The 25,283-nt window shown below is 42.2% G+C and overlaps 2 protein-coding genes across 2 annotated transcripts in view; one reads left to right on the top strand and one right to left on the bottom strand.

Annotated features, from left to right (window-relative positions):
* Nucleotides 1-9,339: 9,339 nt before the first annotated feature.
* LOC139741689 (uncharacterized) lies at nucleotides 9,340-11,177 on the bottom strand. The gene is made up of 3 exons (XM_071652269.1): nucleotides 11,162-11,177; nucleotides 9,541-10,717; nucleotides 9,340-9,376 (listed from the first exon to the last, which is right to left on the bottom strand). The coding sequence occupies exons 1-3, from the start codon at nucleotides 11,175-11,177 to the stop codon at nucleotides 9,340-9,342; spliced, it is 1,230 nt and encodes a 409-aa protein (XP_071508370.1).
* Nucleotides 11,178-11,236: 59 nt separating this feature from the next.
* LOC139741687 (alpha-2,8-sialyltransferase 8B-like) overlaps nucleotides 11,237-25,283 on the top strand; it is a 29,143-nt gene continuing 15,096 nt past the window's right edge. The window contains exon 1 of the mRNA XM_071652268.1: nucleotides 11,237-11,283. Coding sequence (XP_071508369.1) covers nucleotides 11,237-11,283 — 47 coding nt within the window. The remainder of the gene's footprint in view (nucleotides 11,284-25,283) is intronic.

Raw genomic sequence — 25,283 nt, 5'->3', positions numbered from 1 at the left:
CTTCTGGCTGCGATTTCCGTCGAACGCTACATCGCAGTGAGATATCCTATCTACTTCTATCGATTTTTTACCAAACGCACAGTCAACGTCGTGATCGTCTGCATGTGGTTGATAGGTGCTGCAGGTAGTTCGCCTCTCCGTTTTTTGGCCCATGTCGAAACCGATACCAATACCTGCCGAGTGCTTGATCCCAGGGGGAACATGATCCTCGCGATCTTTCTATTCCAGACCTTCATCTGGTTCCTTCTGCCGGCGTCAGTCATGATCGCGACCCAAGTCGCAATCGCTCGCTCACTGAGACTCCAGTCTCATTGCTTTGAGAGTCAGAGCCAGGCGACATCGAAATCTTTTCATCTCATTGCAAGAACCCGCGTCATTAAGATGATGCTGGTGGTTATAATATGTTTTGTCGTCTGCTGGACACCTTTCACCGTCTACTCTTTTATCTACGCCACAAGTAATTTTTTTGATTATGCCACCCCATTTTACAGCCCAGCATTCGAGCTGAGCTCGCTCTCTGGCGAGGTGAACTCTTGTTTGAATCCAATAGTCTACATGATCCACAATAAGAAATTCCGGGAAGCGTTCAAAGAGACATTTGACCCTAGAAAGCGGACTGGGAGCCGTCGAACTGTGACTGGATTACACGTGTTCTAATGTTTCACTTTTTGCCAGCCACTTGTGTTTAATAAGAAATCTTCAAAAGGAGACCAATTCAGCGGGAGATTGATTAAAACGCCGTTTCCCTCTCGAGTCTATGTAGATCGATAACACAATTCCGAAGAGAGTGACTTGTCAAAAGCACTATTTAAGAACCCCTATTTGCGTAGTTTGTCAATAACATAAAAAAGGTGTATGGTATAAGTTGGAGAAAGTGCAATTGTTTAATGTTGGCATTAGCATCACTAACGATGGTTACATCGAGAACAACATTGTCAAATCTCTATCGAAGAGAATCCGTTCATTTCATCAATGTTTATGTTGCAAGGTTAGTGAAAGTGTTTATTAGAGACAGACTTGATGAGAAAAGAAGACTGCAGCATGGATTTTCTGCAACTTACCTGCAAATTTCCCTCACAATAGCTTGTGTATATTGCTTTAATAGCTTTGGTTTAGCTAACCTTTCATTCCTATCTACTGTCACATTCAGATCACATGGGCACCTGTGTTTCTATAATCACATGTAAATAATCGCATGAGTTTGGACATTTTGAGAGATTTTTTTTTTCTTCTTCAACTTCAAAGTTTTGCTTGAGGTGAGAAATCTTAGATGTTGAGGGAATCAGACTGCTTTTAGCTGTGTTTAGATCAATATGCTGTCGTCGCTGTTGATGAATTGAGTAGGCGGGAAGCTATATGTCAACACATGGCGTGACGACGTAACTGTGATGTTTAAAAATATTAGAAAAAGAATTCCGCATTTTTTTATGTAAACAGTACACATCCGTTGACTTGTTGTTACATATATATTTTGAGGGCAATATCATATTCTCTGCATACCTTGTTAAGGCGCTAAGTCAAGGCTTTTCATAAAAACTAGATGTATAGCAAAACGGAGATGTAAGGAGTTCTTAGATTTTGTTTATGTCGTTGTGTTTTCGTGACATCGCGACCTGTTGCAGACTTATTTCCCATCCCGCGGTGACGGGGTCATACATTACTGACTGCGTCCAGATAAGGCATATGGAATCACATCTCATTTTCATTTTATTGCTTACACTATAGGTGCTTCAAGGAGTGTATGTCAGTATTATATTATAGTCATTTCTGCTGCCAGCAATTCCCTGCGCCACTTTGGTAGTTGCTGTACGCTGTACTCTCCTGTTCTGACCAACCGCTTCTGTGGAATTTGACCATTGATTTTGGCTTTGATCTATGCTTTTTTAGAACATGAAATGCTCACCTATTTTCTCCTTTCTCTATTGTTTCTTCTTATTTTTTGCACTTTGATTCACTTTCTACTGTGTTCCCACCTTCCTAATTTTTATCCGCACACTTTTCTTTTTAATTGATCTTAGACATGAACATGCCGTTAATTTTGTTTCCATTCAAGTGCATGTCTAATGTCAATCAGTGTCAATCACTACATTGTATGTTCTGTTGAAAAAAAAAAAGAGAAATAAAGTTTTAAATTGAATTATTTTGGGCCTGTAGATAGAAGTGATTGGACTTGGACGATATCTGCCCAAAGTTTTAACGACATCACACACTTAACACTTCACACACAAACCCGATATACACACAATGGAGGTACAAGCACAGTGATTAGATCTCTCTTGATTTCTCTCTCTCTCTCTCTCTCTGTGTATATTCTCTACTTCTATATCTCTGTCCAAAATATTTATCTTTATCCTTTTTTTAGTACCACGTTATTTTTTTTCCCTTACATGAAGGAATGCAGAATAATGATATCAAATACTAACAATCCCGGACAGAAAATAACAGAGTTCACAATTACATGAATATCTTGTAATCCATGCAAAAGCAACACTTCACTTGCATAATCCATAGCAACGTCATAGTAACACCTTTCATTATCATTAGCAGACACATGAATCTACTTCTTTTAAATTCCCTCCATGGAAAATGTCATCCATATATAACCACCGCTAATTTTCATCATGCAGGATAATCTATTTCATTGATTAAGCAAAGATGTTTTGGGGTTGAATTCCCATTCAAACTGTTCCATACAAGACACTAATCCTTGCTAACTTAACACGGGCCCTAGCAGACCTACCAGATTAGTGCGAGAGTACTGTTGTGAGGTATTTACCGCGTGACCCGTCAATGCATTGATTGATAGATAATGGTATTGTTCCAGAGTTCTTGCTCATTCCCAGCCTCAATCCTCGTGCGTTTCCTCCCATTCATAAACTCCCACTCTGTACTTGATGAATAAATCTTATTTCGATGGAAGACCTTATTTTGAAATTGTTAACATTTACACTAAAACTATTCTTTGAGCATGTCAATAAGAATTGAAAGGTGAGCCTGGGCGATCCCGTTATAAGACCGGACGACTCTACCGTATGTCAGCTAGGGAGGGACTGGGATCCTCATAAATTGGAACCTTTTATTGAGGTTCGTCTCCGGCATGGATTCCACATCACGTAACAAGTGTATTCAAGACTAGCTTGTGGTGATGGAGAACGGCGATGTTTGCCACTTTGGGTAGTTTAGTTTCTTGCAGGCTTAAAGGACACGTCCATCGTCATAGACATGTGGGTTGAGTGAATGCAGCAATATTAAAGAAGCATCACGAAGAGTAAAAAATGGGTTTAATTGACTTAAAAATCATATCACTGTTGAGGGGAAGGTCCGTAGATTAATTTGAGCACCTTTTTTCTTCAAAATATGCTCACGCCCCTCGGTAATATTGATTTTTGTCCAGGTAATTATTAGCCCGCTGATCAGCAGTGGGGAAATTGATCACAGCTGAGCGTAATATCTGTAACGTCACATCGGAGACCATTCTCTTGCCGGCTTTCAGCTGTATCACACATGTGCACACAATCCCTGTATCAGGTCTGGTTTTGTTATCAAAATGTCGGACGGAGTAGACAAGGAAGTCGAGTTACTGAACTTGGACATTGAATTTAGTGAAGAGAGTGACAGTGATTCTTACGACAGCAATGATGATGATGATGATGATTATGATGGAGAGGTCGGAGAGATTGGAGAAGAAGAAAATGAGCTAGAAGTTGACGACGATCAGGGAGATGTGGGTGGAATACCGCGACCCTACCAGCACGAGCCAGAGCCACAGCAGCCGGCGGCGGCCGGCCAACAAGGAGCCCAGCGGCTCAGGCAAGATAGTGGGCCCAAGCCGCCTTGGCGAACGATAGTTCGTCCCATCACCCTCGTAGTCGATGATTACTTGCTTACTAAATTGTACTTCCCGTGTCATTTTCTATTCGATCAAGATACTTCGCTAACAACTATCAATTGGTGGCTGGGCCATACGGAAGTTTTTCCGAATACAGTAGTTTATACTCATAGATCTGCTAAATTAGAAAAACAGAACCCGTTTGTGAAAGACGAATGTTGAAAAAAAAAAATATCTCATGAAAATTTCACAAATGTGCCATGTGAGAGCACAAAGTCAATGTCAGATGAAAGATGAAAAATGATCTAAAACCCTCACCAAAATCTGAATTATGCCTGACAAGAACCAGCTGCCGTAAATTTCATTGCCTCTATATGCCATCACTCAGCCTACGCAGTCACTTATCAACATTCTTGGAAAAAATGGTAACCAAAGGCCTATATGCAGGAAAAGATGACAGCAAAATTGTTTTAAAAGAATGATAATGTTAAAAAGCATGAGAAATATCCGAGCAAGCTCCAACATAACGTAGACGTACTGTCGTAGGCCGGCCAGACTGTGTCTCCTCCGGTTCGTTACTCTCCCTCCCCCCAGCTAGGGGAGGGAGAGTATTAAACGAACCAGAGGAGACACAGTCTGCAGTCTGGGGCCCACGGACTAGTACTGTCGTAGAGAAATATGGATCAGCACCGCCACCGGCACCGATATGGATATAGACCGGGGGCCCAGAGCATTTATTCAGCTGAAAAGGGTCACACTTTTTGATGGTCTCATCATATAAGGATGTGGCCAAGGGTCAATAAAATGAATTGCTGGCATGTCACATCCTGTACCGTAAGCCTAGGGGCCACAAAAAGGGACCCCGAAAAATCGATTTATTCAGCCGAAGGGGGTCACGGACAAAAGTTGGTGGATATTGTTCCTTTGGGTGTACTTATCATGAAAACAGCAATGCCAGCTATTTTATCCTGTACGGGGCCCCAGACAGTAGCCCCAAAGGGCCCCACAAATATGGTGTTATTCAGCTGAAAAGGGTCACGGCTAATTTCTTTTGCAATGGAAGTAGTTCCCATCAGAGATATCCAAAACACCAATGCCAGCTATTTTATCCTGTATGGGGCCCCAGACAGTAGCCCCAAAGGGCCCCACCCTCCATAGGCCTACGTACAAACACACACAAACATTGATTTTATTCAGTTGAAAAGAGTCACGGCTAATTTCTTTTGCAATTGAAGTAGTTCCCATCAGAGATATCCAAAGCACCAAAGCCAGTTATTTTATCCTGCACGGGGCCCTAGACAGTAGCCCAAAATGCCCCCTCCCCCTCCCCCCCCCCCCCCACACACACACACATTGATTTCATTCAGATGAAAAGGGTCACGGCTAATTTCTTTTGCAATTTTAGTAGTACTCATCTGAGATATCCAAAACACCAAATCCAGCTATCTTATCCAGTACGGGGCTCTGGACAGTAGCCCCAAAGGGCCCCATCCCCCCCCCCCCCACACACACACACATACTCACACAATAGTTTCATTCAGCTGAAAAGGGTCCCGGCTAATTTCTTTTGCAATGGAATTAGTACCTATCAGAGAAATCCAAAATACCAAAGCCAGTTATTTTATCCTGCATGGGGCCCCAGACAGTAGCCCCAAATTGCCCCCTTACCCCCTCCCCCCCCCCCCCCCACACACACACACACATTGATTTTATTCAGCTGAAAAGGGTCACGGCTACTTTCTTTTGCAATCGGAAGTAGTACTCATCAGAGATATCCAAAATACCAAAGCCAGTTATTTTATCCTGCATGAGGCCCCAGACAGTAGCCCCAAATTGCCCCCTTACCCCCTCCCCCCCCCCCCCACACACACACACATTGATTTTATTCAGCTGAAAAGGGTCACGGCTACTTTCTTTTGCAATCGGAAGTACTCATCAGAGATATCCAAAGCACTAAAACCAGTTATTTTATCCTGTACGGGGCCCCAGACAGTAGCCCCAAAGTCCCCCCTACACACACACACACACACACACACACACACACACACACACACACACACACACACACATACATACACACACATATATTGGTTTCATTCAGCCGAAAAGGGTCACGGCTAATTTCTTTTGCAATGGAAGTAGTATCCATCGGATATCAAAACACCAAAATCAGATATTTTATCCTGCACGGGGCCCCACACAGTAGCTCCAAAGTGTTCTGCTTTATTTTCTTTATTGTTTGCATCTCTTCTTCTTCTTAAATATGCGCTCCGTCGTCTTCATTTTCGCGACAACGACAACGTCCTCCTCATCATCATCAGTTTTGCTGTTCTGGCAAACATTTTCCAGCGTATCGGCTATGTATACGTTCGATTTTAGAGCGGCGAGAGCTGAAGACATGCATAATTGAGTCTGGGAAAGCGTAGGAACAGCGTAGCCAAAGCGGCCAACAGCGTTATCGAAGCAGGAATGAAGCGTCGTAGGAACAGGCCTTGATTTTATACGGGAATAGAGAACTTATAGTGAGAGCGTCGTTAAAGCGGGAAGGTCGTGCTTTGATCAAGAAAGCGGCGCAGCAGCGGGACCATGTCGTCGGTGTCTAGTTTAGACTATACTTCCCGTTCTTGTGCCGCTGTTACTACGGTCAGAAAAACCTGGAATTGTTACGCTCATCAAGCGGTATTTACACTGTCACTGCTCTCTCCCCGTTTGAGCTACGGTTCAAAATAGGTCAATCTTGATGGGGAGATGGGGAAGAAATTTTGAACCAGTTCAAAATTTCTTCCCGATCTGTAAAATTGCCAGATCCAACCCCATCACCCAAACGCTGCTGCTACGATGCTCTCGGTTCCCGTACACTTTTGCCGCTCTCTCCCGATCTGACAGATTTAATAGATCGGGATGCAGATCTTGATAGTGGAATTACACGTGGGGACACTTGGGGCTCCGTACAGCTATATAACTGGTTTCGGTGTTTTTGATACCTCGTTGAGTACTACTTCCATTGCAAAAGAAATTATAGCAGTGATTCTTTTCACTTAGAATAAAATAATACGGGAGCACTTTCCAGCTACTGGCTGGGGGCCCTTTAACTGGATGGGCTTGTGTTTTACGTATCTCAGCTGTTAATTCCACACTGCCAAGGAAAATAGGCATACATGACTCTTTTCACCTAAAAACACTTAATTCATATGGGGTGGGAATACCTTGGGGCTATATTTGTCAAGGGCCCTGCATCTGGGCCAATTTCGCACCTCTTTTAATCGAATTCTTTAATGTTGAACTAAATTTAGCAACAATTTCGCCTAGATGACATGGTAGTTCAATGTCATAATCTCTTCATTCAAATTTATTTTGAAACATTCACATTACCTCTAACCTTATTCTAAATAACACTTTTCAACTGAAATCCATATATAAGACAAGCACCATTCCACTATCCGTTCATTCATAAATTCATAATGATATAGCCACGTGATTACATGCTGCGCTCGTTCATTCAAATTTATTTCTGGCCATCTAATTTAACATGTTCTGCAGTCAATTAAACAGATATGTTCATACTTGGCCTCTTTCCTTATTTTCTTTCATCGTAGTTATTGTTTTGTAAGCATCATAGCATTTCATGTTTTCGTATTCGTTTAAGAAACTAGCCGTGACCCTTTTCAGCTGAATGAAACTAGTGTGTGTGTGTGTGTGTGTGTGTGTGTGTGTGTGTGTGTGTGTGTGTGTTGTGTGTGTGCGTGCGTGTGTGTGTGTGTGTGTGTGTGTGTATGTGTGTGTATGTGGAGAGGGGGGGGGCACTTTGGGGCTACTGTCTAGGGCCCCGTACAGGATAAAATAACTGGCTTTGGTGCTTTGGATATCTCTGATGGGTATATACTTCCATTGCACTAGAAATTAGCCGTGACCCTTTTTGGCTGAATGAAACTAATGTGTGTGTGTGGGGGGGGGGGGGGGTGCACTTTGGGACTACTGTCTGGGACCCCGTACAGGATAAAATAACTGGCTTTAGTGTTTTGGATATCTCTGATGAGTATGCCTACTACTTCCAATTGCAAAAGAAAGTAGCCATGACCCTTTTAATAATTGATATGATTTATATAGCGCCAAATCCACTCTGCAGAGTGCTCTAGGCGCGGAAGGAAGAGAAAGTGACGAAGTAAAAGACATACAAATATCAAGTACATGTAATGAGTAATCAAATTGAGGCTTTAAACAAGTGAGTTTTTAGACTGCTTTTAAAGGAGTCTGATGAAGAACAATTTTTAACGGCTGAAGGTAAGTTATTCCATAAGGTGGGAGCAGCATGGCCAAAGGCACGTGTGCCCCATATTGTAGTGAATCTTGGAATTATCAGAGAACCGGAGTTGGATGAGCGTAAAGATCTAGCAGGGATGTAATTATGGAGTAAGTCAATGTTATACTGAGGAGCAGCGCCCTGAATGCAATGAAAAGTCAAAAGTAAAATCTTAAAAATAATGCGATCTTTGACTGGTAACCAATGAAGTGATCTCAAAATAGGGGTGATGTGAGTGTGCTTCTTTGATAGTGTGATGATGCGTGCTGCCGCATTTTGAAGCCTCTGTAGCATGGAGAGCTGAGTTTGTGGTAAGTTAAATAAGACAGAGTTTCCAAAATCGAGCCTAGAGGATATCAAGGCATGGACTAATTTTTCGGTAGAAGAGCGGTTCAAATATTTTCTAATGAAGCCGATATTACGAAGTTGGTATCTTACAGATCTACAAATGCTAGAAACTTGATGAGACATAGTCATATTACAATCTAGCATTACACCCAGGTTGCGACAGGTTTGGGACACACTAATTGACATGCCGGAAAAAGAGATGAAATTAATGTCAAGTTTACCTAATTGTGTCTTCGAACCAAACATTAAAAACTCAGATTTATCCGTATTCAATTTCAAAGAATGTGAGTTCAGCCATGAATAAACATCGTTCATTGCATTCTCAAGCTGACTCAAAGCATGTAAGGCATCGGCCTGGTTAGGTTTGAAAGACAAATACAATTGAATGTCGTCAGCGTATATGTGATAATTAATTTTGTGCTGGCGCAATATGTGTCCCAGGCTAATAAGATAGATGGAAAACAAGGTGGGCCCGCCCACAGAGCCCTGTGGAACACCGCATTTGAGAGGCATAGCATTTGATTTACAGCTGTTGACATACACTGCCTGTGAATGGCATGAAAGGTAAGATTTAAACCATTCGTATGCCTGACCTTTTACACCAAGAGATTGGAGGGTGTTTAACAAAATTGCATGATTAACAGTATCGAAGGCGGAGGACAAATCAAGTAAAATCAAAGCAGTGACATTTCCACGATCCATTTCCTGTAGGATGAAGTTCGACACATTGAGGAGAAGGGTTTCTACGCTATGGTAAGGACGATATGCGGATTGAAAAGGATCAAATAAAATATTAACCAAGAGATAATCTGTAAGTCTGGAGAAAACAATCCTTTCCAAAATTTTAAACAAAAATGGAAGGTTACACACGGGGCGGTAATTTTGGAGTGAATCTGGGTCTAAAGAAGGTTTTTTCAAAAGAGGTGTTATGTATGCAGATTTCAAACATGAGGGGACGTAACACTGATCAATACTTAGGTTCACAATCATTGAAATAATAGGAGCGAAAATGGATGAACAATCTTTTATCAATACAGTGGGGACTGGATCTAAAGAACATGACTTGGGAGGTAATCTGCGAAGAAGAGCTTGGACCTCGTCGGGATCAGTGGGTTTCAGGGTTTCAAGGGAAGCTGTCGTGAGGGGCTCCTGCGCCGATTCGTCTGGACAGAGACTGTTACTGATAGTCTCTACCTTTTTCCGAAAGTAATCGATGAAAGTCTCGGCCACTGCAGAACTGTCCGTGTGGGACGGTAATGGTGAAGATTGCTTTCGATTGAGAAGGCGGTTGGCAACGGAGAAGAGCCGTTTGGAATCTTCGCCACAGTCTTCGATGAGGCCCACGTAATAAGATCGTTTGGCCTTCTTCAGCAGGGAGTTTACCACATTCTTCTGAGCACACAATAATTTCCTTTCAATTTCACTTTTACCGTTGGAAAGCCATTTGCGCTCGAGTCTCCTACGTTTCCGCTTCGCCGCCGCAATGTCAGAGTTGTACCAAGGACAGTCAGTGCGTTTCCTGATCTTTCGAGTCTTTACAGGAGCATGTATATTGAGGAGTCTGCTGAGCGCTGAGTTGTAATTTTCCACAACGCAGTCCACACTGTCAGTTGGGGAAGACATCAGTTTGCAGCTGACAATATCCTCGGCGAATGCTGTCCTGTTGATTTTCTTGATATTGCGGCAGGTGAATTCAGACATAACACGAGAAGGCTTTACAAACTTGAGCAAGCAGGAAACTGCAGAATGGTCTGAGATACCGGAAAAGACCTTGGGGCTGGAGTAGAGAACATTGTCAGAGTTTCGCACCATGATGACATCCAGAATATGACCCTTATCATGGGTAGGAGATGAGACGAGCTGGGAAATGCCATGGCCACTGATGAGATCATTGAACCTCAGCGTAATTGGGGATGAAGTATTGTCAAAGTGGATGTTCAGATCCCCCGTGATCACCAAAGGTGATGGTCTGTACATAGTCTCATCAAGAAACTGTGAGAACTCGTCGAGAAATGTTGAGAAAGAGTGATTTCCAGGAGGTCTATACACAACGACGATGTCCACACAGGAGTGTGCATACGAAACAGTTCCATGCATTGACTCGAAGGTAGTGTATTTCCGTGATGGGTTTATGACAACTTGAAGATTGTCCTTGTAGAGAAACCCAACTCCGCCTCCGCGCTTGGAGACCCTTGGACAGTGATGGAAGGTATAGCCGCTCGGACGAAGATCGGCAATAGCTGCATCATCAGACGAGGACAACCAGGTTTCGCAGATACATGTGAAATCTAAACGGTGATCGGTAACAAAATCTTGGAATACCAAAGATTTATTACGTAGGGAACGGGCATTTAAAACACCTAACTTCAAATTGTTATCAAAGCAAAAATGACCACCTCGTTTTCCCCTATGTGTCCTCCGCCTTCTGTTAATACCGAGAGAGACAATCCGATTCCAGGCAGTGGGGTTATCATTGCGCCATCTAGTTGAAAAATGGCTTGAATTAAACGAGCGAAGGGTTTGTGTATCATATGATAATGAATGTCTAGAATTCGATGAGTTTTCGATTGTCGACAAATGCAGTCCACCACTCTCAGGGCCAGGATTGGGATTTATATCTCCAGATATCAATAACAAACTCTGAAAAGTGGCCTCTGAGTTGGCATAATAGCGTACAGGGGTACCAACGTATTTCACCATTGATGGATAGGCTTGTGCATAATGTGCACTAACATTATGAAGGCAGATACTAGGCGTACATGCATCTAGGCAGTACCCTTGACAGCAATAACACAACAGGATCACAGTAAGTACAAAGGCTATAGAGGTGACTGGCTTCATTGTGAATGACATACAGCTGGTACTCAGTAGATTAACAATAGCACTGAGCAGTGACAGGATCAGTGAAAATACTTCGAGCTTGACTGAACAGCAAGGCACCTGTAGCCAGTGGCGTATCTAGGGAAAACGGCGCCCGGGGCAAGCGCGAAAATTGCGCCCCTAACTGATGATTTCTGAAAAAGTGTTCAACACCGACCCGATCCCGGTAGGGACTTTAAAAAAAGGTCCGCATGATATGCTTTTTCAAGCACCTGAGAGGGGTCTTTTGAGGGTGATTTAAATGAAATAAATTTTAATAAATTTTGGCGAGCGAGCGCAGCGAGCGAGCCGAAAATTATTGTATTTCAGCTTACAAAACATGGAATTCATGTCATTTTTTCTTATTAAATCTTATAATTCTAATCTAGATATAGTGACGGCCTTATAGATAAAGACTGATACCAACAAACTAAGGACTTGAAAAAATACTCTAAATTAGTATATATGCGCGAGTCAGCCGAAATTTGTATACTTCTGTGTCATCATTACGTTTTGTTCTTATCTTCTTCTTTTTTTGATAAATTTAGGCGAGCGAGCACAGCGAGCGAGCCGAAAATTTTTGTATTTCAGCTTACAAAACATAGAATACATGTCATTTTTTCTTATTAAATCTTACAATTCTAATCTAGATATAGTGACGGACTTATAGATAACGATTTATACCAACCAACTAAGGACTTGAAAAAATACTCTAAATTAGTATATATGCGCGAGTCAGCCGAAATTTGTATACTTCTGTGTCATCATTACGTTTTGTTCTTATCTTCTTCTTTTTTTGATAAATTTAGGCGAGCGAGCACAGCGAGCGAGCCGAAAATTTTTGTATTTCAGCTTACAAAACATGGAATACATGTCATTTTTTCTTATTAAATCTTACAATTCTAATCTAGATATAGTGACGGACTTATAGATAACGATTTATACCAACCAACTAAGGACTTGAAAAAATACTCTAAATTAGTATATATGCGCGAGTCAGCCGAAATTTGTATATTTCTGCGTCATCATTACGTTTTGTTCTTATCTTTTTTTTTGATAAATCTTGGCGAGCGAGCCGAAAACTTGTGTATTTCAGCTTACAAAACATGGAATTCTTGTTGTTTTTTGCTTATTAAATCTTACAATTCTAATCAAGATATAGTGACGGCTTTAGAGATAACGATTTACTGTATACAACAAACTAAGGACTTGAAAAAATACTCTAAATTTGTATGCGCGAGTAAGTCGAAATTTGTTTATTTCCGCGTCATCATCACGTTTTGTTTTTATCTTCTTTTTTTTTGATAAATTTTGGCGAGCGAGCGCAGCGAGCGAGCCGAAATTTTTTGTATTTCAGCTTACAAAACATGGAATTCTTGTCTTTTTTGCTTATCAAATCTTACAATTCTAATCAAGATATAGTGACGGCCTTATAGATAACGATTCATACCAACAAACTGAGGACTTGAAAAATACTCTAAATTTGTATGCGCGAGTAATGAGTCGACATTTGTATATTTCTGCGTCATCATCACGTTTTGTTCTTTTTTTTGGTTAATTTTTGGCGAGCGAGCGCAGCGAGCGAGCCGAAAAGTTTTGTATTTCAGCTTACAAAACATGGAATTCGGAATTCTTGTGTGAACACAATAACACAATAAACATTGTTATTTGTCCGCGTCATCATTATGTTTTGTTTTTATCTTGTTTGATTTGGTTTTCTGCCCCCTTCTCCGTCCCCCCCCCTCCTCCCCCGTCCGGGCGAGTTTTGTTTTGTTTTTTTTTTTCCCCTCCTCCTCCTCCTTCTTCTTCTTCCTTTTTTTTTCTTTTTTTTTTCGTTTTTTCGTTTTTTTGCGCCCCCAAGGAGTGGCGCCCGGGGCACGTGCCCCCCTTGCCCCCCCCTAGATACGCCACTGCCTGTAGCTACATGTGCAATGCACCCAACATGGCTGTACAAGCTATGCATACAGAGTGAGGCAACCCTCAAATAATTCAGTGACGGCACTGTAACAAAATAAGCTTACCAGAGCCACAAATTTGTCTAGTTGATTCTCTACACGAACAGAAACCAGATGGTACACAGCACAGCACATTCAGCTGAATAAAATCAATGTGTGTGCGTGGGGGGGGGGGGGGGGGAGGGAGCAATTTGGGGCTACTGACTGGGGCCCCGTGCAGGATAGAATAGCTGGCTTTGGTATGTTGGATATCTCTAATGGGTACTACTTCCATTGCAAAAGAAATTAGCCGTGACCCTTTTTAGCTGAATGAAACTAATGTGTGTGTGTTTGTGTGTGTGTGTGTGCCGGGGAGGGGGGGGGGGAAGCTCCTTTGGGGCTACTGTCCAGGGCCCCGTACTGGATAAGATAGCTGGCTTTGGTGTTTTTGATATCTCTGATGGGTACTCCTTCCATTGTAAATGAAATTAGCCGTGACTCTTCTCAACTGCACGAATAAAATCAATGTTTGTGTGTGTTTGTACGTATGGCCTATGGGGGTGGGGCACTTTGGGGCTACTGTCTGGGGCCCCGTACAGGATAAAATAGCTGGTATTGGTGTTTTGGATATCTCTGATGGGAACTACTTCAATATTGCAAAAGAAATTAGCCGTGACTCTTTTCAACTGAATAAAATCAATGTTTGTGTGTGTTTGTACGTAGGCCTATGGAGGGTGGGGCCCTTTGGGGCTACTGTCTGGGGCCCCGTACAGGATAAAATAGCTGGCATTGGTGTTTTGGATATCTCTGATGGGAACTACTTCCATTGCAAAAGAAATTAGCCGTGACCCTTTTCAGCTGAATAACACCATATTTGTGGGGCCCTTTGGGGCTACTGTCTGGGGCCCCGTACAGGATAAAATAGCTGGCATTGCTGTTTTCATGATAAGTACACCTAAAGGAACAATATCCACCAACTTTTGTCCGTGACCCCCTTCGGCTGAATAAATCGATTTTTCGGGGTCCCTTTTTGTGGTCCCTAGGCTTACGGTACAGGATGTGACTTGCCAGCAATTCATTTTATTGACCCTTGAACACACCCTTATACGATGAGACCATTAAAAAGTGTGACCCTTTTCAGCTGAATAAATCTTCTGGGCCCCCGGTCTAATATGCCTAAGCATGGCTTTTTGCTCATACTTACAGTCGGCTGCAAGGGCGTACCGAGGGGGGGGGGGGTGTTTTGGGTGTTCAAACACCCCCTTTGCCAAAAGGGGGGTGTTTGAGGTGTTCAAACACCTCCCTTGGGCAAAAGGGAGGTGTTTGAGCTATTCAACACCCCTCTTCAGCAATGTTTAGATGTTGACAAATGAAACAAAAGCTGTCTTTACCGCTTTTATTTCCGTTTTGAATTCCGCCTTTCCTTTCTTTTGCGTTCATTTTCTTTCTCTCTCTCTCTTCCTTGTTTTAATGTTTGTGTGGATGATGATACATCATGGAGTTACATAATATCATACGCACTTAAGAACTCGTGTACAGTACGTGTTAATACTACGTTACTGCACCGCGCGCGAAGCTGACGCGCAAACAGTAGACATTCCCGATCCCTGCTTTGCTTTCTGACCGAATCGCGAAGATACATTGCGCATAATGTTCACCGTTTACCGGTATTATACCGTACGCGGTACCGTAAATTGTGTATGATGCATAATATTATGTGTGTACAATGCATGCTGCGCTGCAGCCTATTATAGGCACATTGCATGCTAAGTTAGTAGTATCAACTACCAACAGTGGCGTATCTGGGAGGGGGGGGGGGGGGCAAGGGGGGCACGTGAAAAAAAAAACGAGAAAAAAGAAGAAGAAGAATAAAAAAAAAAACCCTCGCCCGGACGGGGGGAAGGAGAAAGGGGGGGGGGCAGAAAACCAAATCAAACAAGATAGAAACAAAACATGAATTCCATGTTTTGTAACGCTGAAATATAAAAATTTTCGGCTCGCTCGCTGCGCCCGCTCGCCAAAATTTATCCAAAAAAAAAAATAAGAAGAAGAACAAAACGTAATGATGACGTGGAAATATAAAAATTTCGTCTCACTCAGTCGTAGTAATTTAGAGTATTTTTCCAAGTCCTTAGTTTGTTGGCATAAATCGTTATCTATGAAGCCGTCACTATATCTTGATTAGAATTGTAAGATTTGATAACCAAAAAATGACAAGAATTCCATGTTTTGTAAGGTGAAATACAACAATTGTCGGCTCGCTCGCTGCGCTCGCTCGCCAAAATTTATCAAAATTTATCAGATTTTATATCACCCTCAAAAAAACCCTTTTAAGTGCTCGAAAAAGCATATCAAGTGGACTTTTTTTAAGTCCCTACCGGGATGAGGTTGGGGTTGAACACTTTTTCCGAAATTAGGGGCGCAATTTTCGCGCTTGCCACGGGCGCCGTTTTCCCTAGATACGCCACTGACTACCAAGTACAGTCAGTATAGTAGCCTACTGGAAGCAGCAAGCTCTGGAAGCTCTGGGAGTAGCAAGTTACTTGCAACTCAATGTAATTAGTAATAGCACACGGACTTGGTAATCTTTAGTAATAGTAGATATGAATTTTTTCAATGACTGAAAGTTAAAACTGAAAGATAACTGAGTGTGAGTCTACAAATTGTGGTTGGATGACTTTATTGCGCCTAAAATTCACTATATATCTAGGTCTAGGAACAGTGGCGTAACTACGGGGGCATGGGGGCACGTGCCCCCCCCCCCCCCATCCGCTGGTAAAAAACAAACAAACAAACAAACAAAAAACTACGAAAATGGTAATTCAAGGGTTAGTAAACTGCTTTTGAAATCGACATGAAAGGATGATCAAGAAAAAAAGATATTTTTCTAAGATTTCTTTCAACCATATAATCAAAGAGGTATAACATTGTTCAAAAAGCCCGGAGACGACAAAAGATTGTGATTCAGCGTGATTCCTGGTTGGCATTTTGAATACAAGCAGGATGCGCGCAGTGTACTCAGAATATCGGAATGGCAAAAAGAGTCGCTGCAATGTTTCGCAATGTTTGATAGGTTGTACACATTTGCTATCAAAGCTTGATCATTGATTTTGCAGTATTGCTTTACATACTAGTCTATATTAAAATGCCTTGCATTGCCAATAATAAGACTTGACCTTGGCTATTTCCTAACTTTTCCATCTATATGAAACACACACACTCACAAACACAAACAAATTAGGGGATGCTCTATATAAAGTGCAGATTTTGGACATCCTTCTCCCGCTTGGTCACTTCGACGCCCCCTCGCTGGTCATACCTCCCCCAATCATGAACATAAACCGACACCCTTGACTACCAGTGGTGGATCCAGGGGGCGCACCGGGCGCCCCCTCCCTCCAATGCGAAAAAAATATACATGTAGCTACAAACGACAGTTTTTGGACGGTAAAATGCCAAAATTTTCAAGCTCGCTCGCTTCGCTCGCTCGCATTTAACCGTTATAATATGCCACTCTCCTGATGTTACTGCCAGTAATTGCCAGCAGTTGCACCCGGTGCGCCCCCCCCCCCCCCCGAATTTCCAAAGCGAAAAAATATTGCTACAAACGGCAGTTTGGGGACTGTAAAATGTCAAAATTTTCAAGCTCGCTCGCTTCGCTCGCTCGCATTTAATCGTCATGCAATTCTCCTGATGTTGCTGTCAGTAATTGCCAGCAGTTGCGCCCGGTGCGCCCCTTCCCCTTGATTTCCAAAGCGAAAAAATATAGCTACAAACGGCAGTTTTGGGACTGTAAAATGTCAAAATTTTCAAGCTCGGTCGCTTCGCTCGCTCGCATTTAATCGTTATACAATTCTCCTGATGTTGCTGTCAGTAATTATTGCCAGCAGTTGCGCCCGGTGCGCCCCCTCCCCTTGATTTCTAAAGCGAAAAAATATAGCTACAAACAGCAGTTTGGGGACTGTAAAATGTCAAAATTTTCAAGCTCGCTCGCTTCGCTCGCTCGCATTTAATCGTTATGCAATTCTCCTGATGTTGCTGTCAGTAATTGCCAGTAGTTGCGCCCGGTGCGCCCCCTCCCCTTAATTTCTAAAGAGAAAAAATATAGCTACAAACGGCAGTTTGGGGACTGTAAAATGTCAAAATTTTCAAGCTCGCTCGCTTCGCTCGCTCACATTTAATCGTTATGCAATTCTCCTGATGTTGCTGTCAGTAATTACCAGCAGTTGCGCCCGGTGCGCCCCCTCCCCTTGATTTCTAAAGCGAAAAAATATAGCTACAAACGGCAGTTTGGGGACTTAAAATGTCAAAATTTTCAAGCTCGCTCGCATTTAATCGTTATGCCATTCTCCTGATGTTGCTGCCAGCAACTGCCAGCAGTTGCACCCGGTGCAACCCCCTTAATTTCCAAAGCAAATATATATATATATATATATATATATATATATATTATATATATATATATATATATATAATATATATATATATATATATATTATTATTATTATTATTATTATTATATATAGCTACAAACGGCAGTTTGGGGACTGTAAAATGTCAAAATTTTCAAGCTCGCTCGCTCCGCTCGCTCGCATTTAATTGTACAGTTATGCAATTCTGATGTTGCTTCCATGAGGTGCGCCCCCCCCCCCCCCAATGTCTTGACCCACGGTACGCCACTGAACACCCCCCTCTAAAAAATCCTGGGTACGCCTATGGTCGGCTGACATTCTAATCCTTTCAAACAATATTTTATAGGGCAAACCCGGAGATTAGGGGTCCGTATCAAGAATAGTGAATACACGTACCCAGCCCACCCGACGCCTACGCTACGCGGCTCCGGGGTAGCAAGCACTAGAAATCTAGACCCTCTAGATCTAGTCTATCTATAGTCTAGCAATACGGTAACTATACACAGCCCTGTCGCTGTACACAAGTGTATACTTGCGTACAGCGACAGGGCTCTGTATAGCTAGCGATACGGTAGCTGTGCGTATGATTGTGAGACTGCACTGAAGACTTGAACTGGAACAGCAAACAAGATTTGAGAATTCATTGAATTGATTTATCTTGTTTGCTGTTCCACTTCAAGTCTTCAGTGCAGTCTCACAATCACACGCACAGCTACCGTATCGCTAGTCCGGGGGGGGGGGGGGGGGGAGTAGCGGAGTAGACACAGGCTGGGGCCCACGGACTACCGTTTCGCTAAAGCATAGTCTGTAGACTAGCGTCGGGTGGACTGGGTACGTGTATTCTGGATACGGACCCCTAATCTCCGGGTTTGCCTTTTATAGTAATATCAGAAAATTTGGAATTTGAAAACGTACCTTTGACAACAATATTTCGTGATACTGCAACTAGTTAGTTTTGGCTGGAGGTACGGTAGGCCTACAACTAACAGCCTACTACTAACTAGTACTCTGAAGACATCGACTATGCTGACCACACATCGCTGATCAGTCTGTCAGTGCAGCTGGAGCTGAAGAAAATGGCATGTTTGCAGGCCGATAATTTCTTCATAAAAAGTTTTCAAAAAGAAATATTGGGAAAACGTTTCCAGTCTCCAAGATGTGTCAAACCCTGAATGAAAAATCAAATGGTGCATCTGTCGATAAAACTATGAGATACAAACGAGGTGAATGTGCAACATGTGCGGGGGAAAATGAATGCGAGTTTGCCTACGTGATGGCCGGCTGGCCGGCTGTGCTGAAAATTGTCTCCGATGTGACGTCACTCTATTCTGCTCCTTTTTCTCCCAAGTCGACTGGCGATCCGCTAGTCTCACATTAGGGTCTGAATGGAGTGAGAAAATTGCGATTTCTATCTCCTCATGACATTTTTTGACTTCTAAGTAATTTAATCTTTTTCGTCATAATTCAACCTTTCAGACATATATAATTTGTCCATGATATCCATTCTTAGCGAATTTTCTTCGGGGCAGTGCTTTGATAGAACACATCAGTGAGAGTTTGAGGAAAATCGGACAATCCGTTCAAAAGTTATGAATTTTTGAAGTTTTTGCTCAGTCACTGCTGGATGAGAAGACTTCTAAAGATTGTGATGTCACATGTGTACAACTGTATAATGAAGACATAAAGAAAATTCAACATATTTTCACTTTTCTCTCGTTATGAGAGAACGCTGGACTTGCCTGTTTCAGAAGGCAGGGAGAATAATAATATCCTTAACATACGTCAGTGACAAGTCGAGGAAATGTGCACTTTTTTCAAAAGATAACATTTTGTTAAATTCTCTTTATATTTTCCTTATATCGTTGTACGCATGTGACATCATACGCTATTGCAGTCTTCTCATCCAGCAGTGACTGTGCAGATACTTTAAAGATTCATAACTTTTGAAGGGATTGTCCGATTTTCCCCAAACTGTCATTGATGTGTTCTACTAATATTGTTGCATTCACTCAAACCACATGTATATGAAGGTGGACTTATCCTTTAAAGACCCCATCATGACTGCCCAGGACATTGACGGTTGGGCCTTTGTAAACAATGGTAAATGTCATACAACGGTACAGCAACGGTCTGTCACACTCACTGTTATCTAATACGGTCACTAACGGTTTGTAACGGCCGTTACTACCGTCAATAATGGTATACGTTGGTCTGATAGGGTTTCAAGCCGGCGCGGCGCCTTGTGCGTGCAGATGGATATTGTCATTTTAGAAGAGATGTTGTACACTTTCAAAGATATTGGGTCTTAAATAAAATAGACAGTTGCCAGATCGAAGCTGGACCGTCACGGACCACAACAAACCGTATCATGACCGCTGAAAGTAGTATCATTCATACGAAAAAACCCGTCACGGCCCAAATCTAACCGTCATGGACGGTGTAGTCACCGTCATACACATGTATTGGCCATACGAGACCGTCATGGACTGTTTGTCGTACTAATATCAAATACGACCGTCACGTTAACGGTTAACTGCAGTCAATAACGGTAAAGACGGTCTTCTAAAGCCCCTCTAAAAGTCAATTTCTACACTTTCACGGATCGCATCACTGATCATCACGGAATTCCTGGATCCGCCCCTGAAACTTGCCATTGCAGCACAGCCGACAGCGATCCATCCGCGTTCATTAGGACTGCGCATACATTGTGGTGCGCTTGTAAAAATATATTTTTTTTGATGTTGTGTTTATCAGGTTCCTAAATATGCAGCTAACAAATTGACATATAAAGAACAGTGAAATATGCACTAATTTACCGAGAAGATTTCACAAACCCGTTTGTCACGTCACATTGAAGATGTTGAACCACCCATGCTTGAAACCGGCGGCTTTCCTGAATGGCACGCACTGGGAAGTGCTGGAACAATATTTCATTATGTTCCATGAGTTTTGACCTTTCCACTGATTTTCTAATTGCCATATTCCAGTATTCCCAATGAATCCCCAACTAAGGGGTAGGCCTATTATTTTCACTGTTGTAACTGCAAGAGAAGCGAGCCCTTGAGTTAAACGAATTTTGCTCCCAGCCTCAGGTGGCGATGATAACAGGGAATCAGCAGAGCGCTATGTTCGAAGCAAAGTCAAATTCAAATTCAAATTCAAATTAGTTTATTGGAAATTTTCTGCAGTGAAAATATATTACAAATCAAATACAGTCATTTCTTTTGTTTTCAAGACAATAAAACATACAGTGGGTACATCCGAACATAACTGAGATATACATGTACAGATTAAAGAAAAGAATAAGAGAACACGTCGACTGCGGGAACCACTCGGGATATAGTGAATCAAATGATCTGACTGAACTGTGGCGCATGTATTGGGAGTGTGAATGCAGAAGACTGTCGTCAAAATCAATAAGCATATAGCTTGAAGATACGACAGCCTTAAAAGAGAGGGGTGAGCATGTCCATCATGTATACTTATATCAAAAACAAAAGAAAAGGAAAAAACAGAGTCATTTTGGCATCACATTGCGACAACAAAAATTGTATAGACACTATATGAACAGAGAAAGAGGTGAGTGAGGTCAGGTGAAGCAGCTTATCTATAGTACATATCATTATCATAACCACACTGTCAGGGACGGACGGATAGGGACCTTTGAACAAGGATAGGCCCTATCCATCGACGCCACTTTGCAGGAACGTGGAGAGTGCAAGAAACGATCTGCGCAAAGATGGCTAACCGTCTTTGGTACCTCGCTCTCTGTGCGTGCTCGCTGACCACCATGCTCCTGAGCGTTTACCTATCAACAAATACGAGAATCACCAACTTGAGGATGACAGTAAAACATCACTCACGAACCATCGACTTCAAAAGAGCAGCAAAATATGACTTCAGCCATGGTAAGTCGGTGATCTGATGTGTGAGCTACACATGAAATTATTCATTCGTCCCCTAGTAAATTGTGGTGTTTGAAATATCACGTACGTCTATTCAAAGGGAAATTGCAATTGAACCTTCTGACACTATCAATGCTTCAAAATGCACGTATGCATCAGTTTGGTTTTTGTGTCGTTAACTTCTGTGCCTTTCAGCAAAGAAACTTCAATTGCTTCAAACCTTTTTCCCTCCTTGATCAGTATATAGTGGCGGGTCTTATAGAGACGGAGTTCTGTTGCTCAGTCAAATCATAACTGGTACGTGAATCGTATATCAAACAGTGCAGGCGGAAAATAATGGCATTCGAGCTTCACAGGGAAATCATGATTACAGGAAAACAAAATTATACCGGTGAATAATGTCAACACAGAGAATTATAACTCTACAAGGAATCACCAGTAGGCCTATTACAGCCCATCATGGTACGAAGTATTTGGATCTTTAACAATTTTAACCTCTTCGAACTGATTTTGATGAAGGGAAATAACATGGTCGGGAAATTCAGTTTCAATTGATGTCAAGCAAGTATTATTTTCTTTTTACAAATAACTGGATATAACGGGCACTTATCATAACACAGATGAGCACATTCGGAAGTTTTGATTGCACACGGATATTACGGTTTGTAATTACCTGGAAACTGATAGCTTGCCAATGATAGAAATGCAGGAACATGAATTAGGAATATTTAAAGTGTAATAAGGTGCATTGTGCATGAAACAATAAGCAAATACGTGCTATCGACTGAACACGGCAAGCCGATTTCGCTCAGATATTCAAATCTGATTGCTGGTGGTGATGATCAAGTTGATAAAATTACAGAAATTTGGACGAACTGGTGTTGCAAGGAGTGTTTTATAAACCACTCCTGCATTTTTGAAAACAGTTCCCGCGTTGTAGGCTTGTCGCGAGCATGTTCACAAACACAACTATCTTATTCCTTATATCAAACTCCAAGCAGTGGCATTATTCAACTGATTTTCAAAGGATATTTCATTGATGTTTTAAATTGTGATGTTATCATTGAGGGCGCCATCTGAACTCTACACACACACAAAGTGTGGAAACAGTTAAAACAACAACAAAGACAATATCACGTATTTTCAAAGACAATGAAAATAGGCCTATACAATACAAAGGACATTAAATTTGATCTTCAGGCAGTTTAATAAACTGTAATATTGCCGGTACAGACGCGTAATATGATTTGTCACCACTTTGCCCCCCCCCCCCCCCCCACACACACACACAATCACTTTTTTTTCTTTTTTTTTGCGTAAGTGGCACTAGAAAGAAATAGATACAGACCTTGAAGTGTGAGCGCGGTAAGGTTATTTTTTTTTTTTTGCACTGAAGCCCTTTTTTAAGGCCGTGTCACACCTTTCCGGGCAAGCTACTCGGGCTTGTCGCGAGGAGGGATTTTCCAGCACGCAGGAGAATTTGCTCGGGCGGACAAGAATGTTTGCGAGTTTCGCACTTGTTTCTTGCCTACTAGACGCGTGCTACTTATCTTCTACTTGCGTGTATTTCGTGTGACCTGCCTGAGAGCTTTGAAACCGATCCGTTTTCTGTTACGAGCGACTTACAGGTACTGAGAAGTACCTGCGTTGGAGTTGCCTGATAGGTGCTGCCGGTAAGGGTCTCCTACTGGTGTTCTGCGTGTACCTCTGTGAGCGAACCCCCACGACTCACGAACAAGTTTTGAGCATGCTCAAGGCCTTGTCATACCGTATCTGGAAAAGTTTTGCGGCTTGACTTGCGGGGAAACAAATTTGCTACCCGGAGCTCTCCGCAGTTGGTCCGCACCTGACAGTACCTAGCGCGTATCTCGCCTGTAGTTGCCCGGAGGTGCGCATGCAAGTCCGATTTACCCGCAGCCAAGTTTTGAGCATAACCAAAACTTTTTCCGAGTGAGTCGCGGGGATGGCCGGAGAGGTCCACGCAGAACGCCAGTAGGAGGCCCTTAGCGGCAGTACCTCGCAGGCAACTCACACTCAGGTACTTCGCAGTCAACGTATGCAGCCAAGATAATGTCATTCTGTTGGACTTCTGCCATTCCTTCAGAGGAACTCCTTCACTGAGTTGTCAGCACCCACGCGACTGGTACACATGTCACACAGTATACCCGCCAGTAGAATTTAAGTAGAACGCGTCCAGCAAGTAAGACACATACTCTGACTCGCCCAAATCCTTGTCCGCCCTCAGAAATTGTCCGGTATGCTCGAAAATCCCCACACACAACAAGCCCGCGTAGCATGCCCGGAAAGGTGTGACAGGGCCTAAACATGGTTGCGGGTAAAAAGAGATTTGCGTGCGCGCCTCCGGGCGACTACGAGTGAGATACGTGCTAGGTACTGTCATGTGCGGGTCATCTGCGGGGACCTCCGGGTAGTAAAATTATTCTTCACAAGTCGCACGCAAAGCTTGCCCGGAAAGGTATGACACGGTCTTTTATTTCTATATATATGTATATATTTTGCTTGTCAGCTGAAGAAACCCGGAAGTGCCCCCTACTTTTGAAAACGCTCCGTCGGTCTTGTGTGTAGCAATCAAATGCGAGATCACAAGGTCCGTATAAGTCCCTGGAAATGAAGATGAAGTTCAATGCGCAGATGAGTGATCCTTGATGCAACGATGAATGATTCCTTCGACGTAAATCAAAAGGCGCAGGTTACGGTAATCCAAGGTAAAATCCACAATATAAATCCACAGCGACACGTCTAGAATCCAGACGTTATAACGACCGCGTCCAGTCAATGCGTGAATGATAATCCAGATAATATTATATAGGAATCCAACCCGTCACAGATTTGATGTAGCAATGTCCATTAACAAAAAAAAGAAAAAAAAAAGGAGTGTGTCTCCAATGTAGGCGAATCAATTCTCTACAGCCTTATCTCCACAAATATAGCAGGTCAGCAGGTAACACAGGACTGACTATGGGTAACAAGTCGCTTCACAGCCAGAAGTGACGTAACTCTCAGAGCAGGGGTGTTGGGTACTCTGCCTACTTCACAGTATTTCTGTGGCTTATAAAGGTCCATTCACCCTTTCTTGAATATTCTGTAATTTGCTCCAACCAAGGGCTACATACTCCTACCTACTTGTACATACTTGTGACTTCAAGAGCTTTCCAGAACTCTGACTTTCTGTCTATGACTACCAATCACATTGTGTTACAGGTACAGAGTGTATATTGCATAACTCAGCCATATATGTGAGCAATATTCTAGAATATTAGTAAGATAATTAGTAAGATAACTAGTAAGATAATCAGTAAGATGATTAGTAAGATAATTGAAAAACTGGTAAACAGTCGTCTGATGAAATTTTTTGAGGAAAATAAAATATTGTTGACATCAAAGTTCTTTATTTTTCGTGTGGAATGCTGATTATTAGGTATGACCTTCAGTTCAAACCTAGTATTGAAAAAAAAAATAATCAGATGACAAGGAAGAAAGAAAATAGAAAAATGATCCACATAAACCCCAGTTATTTGTTTGTGTAATGTATGATAAAGTTGATAATAAATTAAGATATATAATGGTATTTGTTGTATGAGCCCCCTTTTTCCGGTACCAACCAGGTTTAAATACATGCTTGTATTTGTAATAGTTTCTCGGTAATCAGAATTATCATTTTATGTTTTGTTTTTG

The sequence above is a fragment of the Diadema antillarum genome, unplaced genomic scaffold (assembly GCF_040938485.1).
Source record: "Diadema antillarum isolate AM-2024a unplaced genomic scaffold, OU_Dant_1.0 seq00000946_RagTag, whole genome shotgun sequence".
Taxonomy (NCBI): Eukaryota; Metazoa; Echinodermata; class Echinoidea; order Diadematoida; family Diadematidae; genus Diadema; species Diadema antillarum.
The sequence above is the reverse complement of the archived record's forward strand: the minus strand, read 5'-3'. Positions and strand labels throughout refer to the sequence as shown.

Coding starts and splice junctions, on each gene's coding strand:
- LOC139741689 (XM_071652269.1), bottom strand. Junction 9,377..9,540: donor CTTCGCAGATTACCTCCCAA/GTCATGTTCTTT, acceptor AACCTTCTTTAG/ACCCAGATTCACTCCAAAAT.